General features: G+C 56.6%; 1 protein-coding gene across 1 annotated transcript; it reads right to left on the bottom strand.

Annotated features, from left to right (window-relative positions):
• Positions 1-103: 103 nt before the first annotated feature.
• Positions 104-7,271, bottom strand: ATG9B (autophagy related 9B). Its single transcript, XM_075550786.1, has 13 exons — positions 6,731-7,271; positions 6,538-6,581; positions 6,300-6,364; positions 5,918-6,079; positions 5,036-5,177; positions 2,729-3,483; positions 2,484-2,637; positions 2,131-2,310; positions 1,396-1,632; positions 1,081-1,214; positions 829-925; positions 314-446; positions 104-228 (listed from the first exon to the last, which is right to left on the bottom strand). Exons 1-13 carry the CDS (start codon positions 7,269-7,271, stop codon positions 110-112), a joined length of 2,763 nt encoding a protein of 920 aa, XP_075406901.1. The 3' UTR covers positions 104-109.
• Positions 7,272-8,447: the final 1,176 nt, after the last annotated feature.

The raw sequence follows: 8,447 nt of genomic DNA, 5'->3' as shown, positions 1-8,447 counted from the left end.
TCCAGGACAAGCTCTACCCAATTTCCCTCTGGTTCCATTCTCCCTCCTTAACATTTAATTCGCCTCATCTCCATCCCAAATCAGACCATACTGACCTTGAGGCAGTTTTTTAGTCAGTACTAGGGGCCTGACCAGGTTCCTGATGGGTCTCCTGAAAACCTCCAGGGAACAGGCTCCTAGTCCTCTGCGTTCTCCACTGCTGCCTGGGGCTGGAGGCAGGGCTGGAGCCTGGGGAGACAATCATCATTAGGCAGTATCCCTGATGCCTAGCATCCCCTCAGGTATCTGTTCCCTGCACACCCCAGCTCCTCACCATCACTTGACCAGGATGGCTTCTCCTCATCAGGTGAGACTGGATGTGAGGGGCTGGACCAGCGCCTCGAGAGGGAAGAGGCTGAAGCCTCTCCCCAAGGTTCCTGCTGCTGTTGCTGCTGCTGCTGGTGAAGCTACATGGAAGGGAAGAGGGATCAGGGACTCCTGTTCCTAAGTCTGAGGAGGCGTAGTGGGTTACACATCGGGCTGGTAACCACAAGGACAGCAGTTCGAAACCACCAGCCACTTTGTAAGAGAAAGATGAGACTTTCTAGTCCCATAAAACCCTCTTATCCTGTAAGAGCACTAGGAACTCAGATTTGATGTGATGGCAGCAAGTCCCTGCATCCAATTCTGAGCCCCTACGTGAAGTATGGGAAGGGATTTCAAATGAACCCGCCCTCCTCTGTCTGGCTTCTGTTAGATATTTCCTTCGACTCTGACCCTCTCCCCAGCCTCTGTGGGAATCACCTGTTTTCTTCCCCACATTTCTCTTTGCCGTACCCCTCTACTCACTTGGTGGAGGTAGATAGCATGGAGACTCATCTCAGCAGAAGCAAGGTCAGGGAGCTGGGCCAGCTTCTGGCACCCAGGGCTGACTGGGGACACACACCTGGTGTAGAAGGTGCAATCAGTCTCAAAGACATTCCAGGGTCAGACTCGAGCTCCCCTTTCCAATGTTCCCATAGTGCCTAGATCCCCATTTCCTAGACAATCAGCTCCCACCACCCATACTACCTTCCAGCAGCTCAGATCACCTTGCCTCACCTTGGGTCCTGGCCAATACGGGACATGGAGGCCAGAAAGCTGGCTGTGGCTGCAGCCGGGCAGGGAGCTGTGGGGCTCCGATCCATTGGAGGCAGGAGGGGGTGCACCAGGAAGTTGGCTAGGAAGGTCTCTGGCTAGAGCAAGAGAAGAGGAAAGGGAGAAGACAGTCAGAAGAACAGGCACAAAGGGAGGGAGGTTGAAAGGAGAACGGGCTGGGTTGCACCGATATTGCAGGTTAGTAGCAACAGTGAGCCAAGCAGAAAATGAAGCAGTGAGGGGTCAGGAGGTGGGGAGGTCAGGCGGCCTGGGACTCACTGAAGATGAAGTGGAATCGCTGAGCAGCCCAGGAATGGAGGAACTGCGGGCCAAAGTGGCCCCACAGCTAGCTGCGTCTTGTTGAACTCGGCCCCAGAGATGCCCGAGGAACTTAGAGCTGTGCCCCGGGGGGCGCCATTGAGGATGTGCCAGGGAGAACCTCATTAAGGACAACTCCGTCTTTCCGTCTTCTGCCCGCTGAGCCAGCGAGGCCTCTGTCTGTCCTGCCGAAAGCCACTGGAAGCAAGAACATTCCTTTAGGTGATGGGGACACAGTTTGATCGCTACAGTGGGAACCTGAAGGGGCTGGCTGGACAAGAAACCCGAGCCAAGAAACTGAAGCCCACAGGGGGACAAGCTCAAGTTCTTCCCAAAGCAGAGCACCCACTCCACAGGTCACAGGCCTGTGCACACCCAGTCCCCCAAGTCAGACCCTGGCTGCCTTGGTAGGAAAGCTGTCTCCCTCCAGCCCACCCAGTGATCACCATTCCTGCACGGCTCTGGTGTGAGCCATGTGCCAGGAACCCGTCAGGGTATTCTTCATACATCACCTCCTTCAGTCCTCCCGACGTGCCGTCCTTTTTACAGACCAGGAGGCTAAGGCCCCGGGAGAGCCTGGGACAAGGTTACAGGTGGCACGCGAGGCGCTGGGATAGGAAGCCCCGGTCTGCTTTGAAGGAGGCCAACTCCTAGATGACCATAACACTGTCAGGACGCTGGCGGACGGGCTCTCACCTGAGGGTGGCCGTGGCGCCTCACATCCATGAGGGCAAAGGAACAGATGTCCCCAACCCCGGCCACATCCACAGTGAAGTGATGGAAAAAATCAATAATCTCCTGGGCACGAGGGCTAAGCCAGAAGAAGAGAAAAAGCGGGGTGAGGAGAGGGGACAGGAGCTCCTCCAGGAGGGACACCTACGGGGTGGGATAAAAAAGGGGGGGACCTGCCGTGAAGCGGTTATGGAGGGAGGGGGCCACGCGGGTCATGGAGACCCAGGGGCTCCTGGTGGCCCTCCCCCCAAAAGCGACCCCTCCGGCGCCTTCCCCCCACCCCACCCGCAGCCCCGTCCCTGGCCGCGCGCGCTCACCGCCCGATATGGCAGCAGCCGCGCCATCTGCCGGTAGGAGCCGGCTTTGCCGGAGGCGCCGGCCTCTTCGGGCAGGTAGTGCATGTGGGCCAGGGCCGCCTGGAGGAGGAGCTGCGCCGAGCGGGCCTGGCTCTGCTCCTCCGGCAGGAAGGACCTGCAGGCCGGGCGGGATGGAGAGGGCGCCCCGCGTTAGGAGGGTGCGGGCGGGGCCGCGAGGCGGGGCGCCCCGGGGCATGCGCTCGCACCTGGCCACGGTGGCGACGACGCCGAGCGCCGTCATGGCGGCGAGCACGTGCTCCACGGCGAGCACGTCCTCGTCGTAGACGGTGAGCACGAGCAGCGCGGCGAAGAGCGCGCCGGCGTAGAAGACGGCCTGGCGGGCCAGCAGCACCTGCAGGGGCGCGGGCGGCGCGGCGGCGCGCAGGAAGGCGGCGGCCGGGCGGTAGGCGCGGGCCAGGCGCGCGCGCAGCTCGTGCGGCAGCTCGTTGAAGTGGCGCAGCTGCAGGCGCGCCCAACGCGACCAGCCGCGGACCCCGAGCGCCCCGGGCTGGCGCCGCAGCAGCTCGGCGTGGTGGTAGAAGACGTGCAGCACCTGCCAGGCCAGCACCAGCGGGCTGAGCGCCAGGTTGGCGGCCGCCAGCAGCACCGTGGCGCGCCGCAGGCGCGCGGCCAGGGCGCCCCGCTGCTCGCTGCGCTTGTAGGCGTCGGGCAGCTCCCAGCCGCCGCGGAAGAGCGAGAAGGGGCCGCGGAAGAGAAGTAGGTCGACGTTGAGCGCCAGGCCTCGGCTCATGAAGGCCACCGTCCCTCCGCCGGGCAGCGGGCAGCGGGCGGGCAGCAGGCCTTTGTTGGCCAGGGCCACCTGGTAGTTGATGTAGCGCAGGATGCGGTGGTGGACGTCCAGCTCCGTCAGGGGCCGCGGCTGCACGCACAGACCCCCGCTCCTCTGCAGCGCTAGAAGGCGAGACTGCACCTCTGCCCAGGGCAGGGAACTGAGCTCCTCCTGTGAAAGGGGGGAATGAGGGCCACCAGCCGCCCTCAGCACTCTCTCCCCATTGGTGCTCAAAGCCAACACCCCCAAAAGGGCCATTAAGAAATGCCACAGACTCAGTAGGACCCAAAGTATACTCCTTCTGCCCCCCCCTACCAACGCCCACCTTCCAGAGTGAGGAAGTGTAGGTGTGAAACCTGTCATCTTTCTTGCCTATGTTGACCCAGTCTGCTAACTACTTCCTCTTCTGGATTGCTAAGCCTCGTATTTCCTGTCATTCATGTCCATTAGTCACGTGCTCTGACTTCCTGCCAAGCAGTCCATCAGTCAGTGCTTCCCAGCGACACCTCTCCAGTGAACCCTGCAGGTGTGTGGCCTGACTTCTCAACTCCAGTGTTTGCGCCGTCAGTCAACCCACAGAGGGCAGGGAGTAGCGAGCAGACTGGGGACATTGCCTTTCTGCTTCTCATGACCTGCCAAGTTCTGTTCAGGATCCTATCCACGTGTTGCCTTGGGCCGACTCTGAGACCCCAACCCTGACCTCCTTCAGAGCCTCTTGTCCTGCATCATCCATCACCAGATGAACCTGTGCCTCCTGCTCTTAAAAGCACATTTGGAAGGCTGCCAACCTCATGTCAGCCCTATTTCACTCAGTTTCCCCAGCCTAGTTAGCCAAGTGCCTCCAAGTTGGCTTCTCCAGTTCATTCCTGTGTGCCCCCCTTCCTCTGAAAGGAACAAGGCAGGAAGGAAAAGAGGGAGAAAGGTAACTAGAAGGGTCACAGTCTCTTAGAGGAACAGGGCTCCCCATGACGCTTCCCCACCTCTGCTCAGTACCTGGGGCTCCCTGACTCATGAGGGCCTTCTAAGAACCTCGTGTCCTAGGTTCAGAGCAATGTTTGCTGCAGAAAGCAGCCTTTGAGCTACTCCTTAAAATGAAAAACAGAACTTGGGAGACAAAGCAGAGGGATGTCATCAAGGTGGGAAAGGAAGACAAGGCAAAGCATGACCAGGATTACACTGAAGAGGCCAACCTCATGGTGATGATGCTGGGGGTTGGGGGAGACGAGAGTGTCACATGATAAAAGGCCTTGGATGCCAGACTCAGGGTTTGAACTTGATTCTGGGGTCTCTGGGAGCTACTGAACATCCATGTGGGTAACAGGGAACCCTGGGTCAGAACCATGTTAGAAAGACAGAGCTGGGGGAATGTTTTGTGTGAGGAGTATTTCCAGAAAGAATGCTCTCTGGCATGGGTCTCCTTCCCACTGCCCAGAGACTCGCTGCTTTTCCCTACCTTCCAGCACCAGGGCTTGGAATGCTCTCCCCTCTCCCAATAGCCTATCAAGCCCATCCCCCAAACCCATACATACCTTTTGTTTGTATCACTATAAATCATCTTCAATGATGCATCTAAATACACTAAGAACCAAGCTTGATAAGTGAAGGTACCTCACCTAGCATTAATCAGGGCCCAGGGCAAATGTCAATAAAGCCCCACCCATTTCTGTCCTCTCCTTCGGTACAGCCTCCACTCCTTCCCCTAGCCTCTGGCCACCCAGCTCACCGGGGCAATGTGCAGGGCCTCCCTGTAAAACACCTGGATGTCCCAGTAGCTGAAAAGGTTGCAGACTGAGCGAAGCAGCTGGAACAGCCAGAAGCCTGCAGCCAGGGTCAATAGGAAGACCAGCAGGGGGCTGGATCGGATCCTGTATGGGGTTAGACAGATAAGGGGCGCAGAGAGGTGGGAGCCCAATAGAGAGGCCAGGCTTAGAGAGTCGTGGAGAACTGTAAGGGAGAGAGGGGCTGTCCCTAGACCAGGGATTCTTGAAGTATGGTCCAGGGACATCTGGGACCCTCAGCGGGGTCTAAAAAGTCAAAACTCTCTTTAAATAACACGACGACAATGTTTTATGCACTGTTCGTTCTGGCACGAGTGTTCTGTGTTTTCCAGAAGCTTCGTAACCGTCAAGAAACCAGCACACGGACAGCCAATAATGGAGCACGTGCTTGTCAGTCTTCCATGGTAAAAGGGTTCTCAGTGGAGCCATCCAGTAGGGTAACAAGAAGGAACCCTGGCAGCAGGTTGGCAAGTGCCAGGCTGCCCACTGAAAGATCCACAGCTCAGACCCAGAGTGGTTCCAGAGGAGAACAAGCCCTGGAACTTGCTCCCAAAGAATCCCTCCTAGGAAAGCATGAGTGACAGTTCTGCTCTGTCCTATAGTCTCTGAGTCAACTGGCCACCCACAACACTAAGCATGGGATTACAGATAACCAGCTATCCCTCTCCTAAGTAACATCTGACTAGGATGAAAAAGTTTAAGACCCACTCATCCAAGAACCACGATGTAAACTGTAGGACAAAGAAAGAGGGGCCTCTTGGGGTTTTTTTCCTCTCCCCCATCCTATCTGCCCGCCCCCACCCCAGCCTCCCCAAGCTGTCACTCACTGCTGGACACACTGGGCCGAGGACAGGATGGCATCAGACAAGGTCACTTTACTGTGGAGCAGCCCAGATCTAGTGTGGTTGCTCGGTTGGTTGGCGAAGAGGATGTTGTAATCCACACAGCGCAGAAGGAAGGTCGTGAAGGTGACAATGAAAACGAATTGTCTAAAAGGTATATAAGGAGGAGGCAATATGAGGTTTGAGGGTCAGGCAAGCTGTTGCCCCCAACCCTTGACAAGCTAGGGATTCTCCCCCACCCTGCTAGCCCCTGGGCTGCTCAGAAAATGATGGAGTGAATTAGTACCAGGTACTGTTACAGAAGCAAAATACCAGGAGGATCCCAGAGCCCAGAGGACCAGATCTGGGGCCCAGGATAAGCACTCACCCCAGTTGGAAGACATCCTCCAGCAGGATACAGGCAAAGCCATTCCTCTGATGATAGTTATAGATGTGTCAGGTTCATCAAGGAATAAACCGGAGGCAAGTTGAACCTCTCCTAAGGACACTACCCCCTGGCATTGCCTCCGCCTCTGCCACCCCCACCCTCAGCAAACCCCCAGCTCCCTGCTGAGAAGGGTGCTGATTTACAGAGGTTTTCTGCCAGTCCTGAACCCAAAGGATATCTTGGTGAAGAAGCTGTCCAGGTTCTGGATGTGATGCCAGGAACCTGGGCACAGAAGGGGAGAGTGCTGGAATGTGGCACTCCCGCTTGAGCGAGCGTTTTCCCCTTCCCCCCCTACTGGTTGCCAGAGGACCAGCTTGGCTTGGGTCAGCCAGTGAGCTCCACACCCCAACTCATACCGGCACTGCACTTACCCCGGAGCCCTTCGGGTACATGAAGCAGCGGCTGCTGCTCCTCTCCATGGAGGGGTGAATCTTGGGACCCTTCAGGGTCACAGTCCTCCAGCCTTTCATAGTCCTGTTCTGGGATCAGAGGGCCTATCCGAAGCCCAGGAGGATCCTGAGGGCATCGGCCCGAGGGAGGGGGCATCACCGAGGCCAGGGGAGGGGTGGAATGGGATCCCCAGGACGGGGAAGCAGAGGTAGGTGTCGCAGCAGCTTGCGCCACCCGTGTGGGGGTGGAGAGAACACTGTGGCAAGGCTGAGAAACCTCTGGCACCTGGGTCACTGGACCAGAGGAGCCCAAGGCCGGTGCAAGAAGTGAGGAAGGAGCGCTTCTTGTGTGAGGAGCCGGGGACAGAGGGAAGATAGAGATCCTCCCACCCCCAGGCCCCCAACGTGGAGGCAGAGGAGGAAGAGGTGGAGGCATGGGAAGGAGGGGCACTGATCCTGGCCCCAGGTCTCCCCACCGCCCCCGCCGCCCTCTGTTTCCCCCCCAACCCCTTCGGCTCACCATCAGGCCAGTGGATTCTCTGGAAAGGTCAAGAAGATAGGTGTTGTTCCTGTTTCCACTGCACTCTGGGAGCTGAGCAGGGACTTCAGACAACAACAGAGATAATGACAGCAACAGTAGGTGACTCAAGGGGGCAGACCCAAGGCCTTCCTCACACCCCTTCCAGGGCTACTTGTTGCCAAGCCTCAGGGCCCAGGAACCTCCCAAGATAGGTGGGCTGGGCTCCCAAGAGCGTGCCTGGGTGTGGCATCTTTTGAAGGGCAGTGGCACCTTCTCAACCTGCAGACCTAGAATGGATTTATAAGGGAAAAGCTAGTACAGAGAGAATAACAAGGAAGAGTTGACTCCTCCTAAAAGATTATAAGACCATAGAGCCACAATGTTAACCCTCAAATAATACTAAGTAAATAAATAACAGATGTTAAACCTTTGCTTTTTAGAAATCTTCTCTCTCCTCCATGATTACAGGGATCTGCAGCCAAGTTGGGGAAAACTAAGAGAAATGACTTGAAGAAAGGAAAAGAAACTTGGGGGTTTGAGAAGTGTTTTTATTTTATTGGCAAGAAATGTTTGGGGGAGTATCATGTAGAAAAGTACTGTCCTTTGGAGATTCCATTGTTGTTGGGGTTTTTCCTTCCCCCCCCCCAATTGTAATTTCTGAAACCTTTTTAGAGCCTGACACTCCTGCCCTGACCAGTGTGTAGAGGTGGCTAAGAAGGAGCAATCCACTAGATGTCATTGGCTTTTCAGAATTCAGCAGCAGCAGGGCTGGGGAGATCTCCTGGGGAGCCAGGCTTTGGAAGGATAACTTGGATGCCCTAGGATAAGCTGAGCTGAATTCCTTGTGGCTGCCAACAAGGAGAACGCAGCTCAGGCAGCTGGTCTGGTGGCTTGCCCAACGCCATTCTTGAGGCCCTGAATCACCAGGCTCCCTGATGAAGTGCATTCCTCCGGTGCTGATTCAGTCACCCAGGTGTCCGGGCCTCCAGAACTTAAGCTCAGGGTCTGACTTAAGAAAAAAAATATCAATCAATCAATCAATAAAAAAAGAAACAAAATCAATCAAATAGAGAAAGGGAGGCAGAACTCCCTCCCATTGACCACTGGAAGACCATGGAGATAAGGGAGCTGTACCCTCAGAGACTTAAGACCACCTCTGCCTTCTGTTCCCTTTCTGGG

The sequence above is a fragment of the Tenrec ecaudatus genome, chromosome 5 (genome assembly GCF_050624435.1).
Source record: "Tenrec ecaudatus isolate mTenEca1 chromosome 5, mTenEca1.hap1, whole genome shotgun sequence".
Classification (NCBI taxonomy): domain Eukaryota; kingdom Metazoa; phylum Chordata; class Mammalia; order Afrosoricida; family Tenrecidae; genus Tenrec; species Tenrec ecaudatus.
The sequence above is the reverse complement of the archived record's forward strand: the minus strand, read 5'-3'. Positions and strand labels throughout refer to the sequence as shown.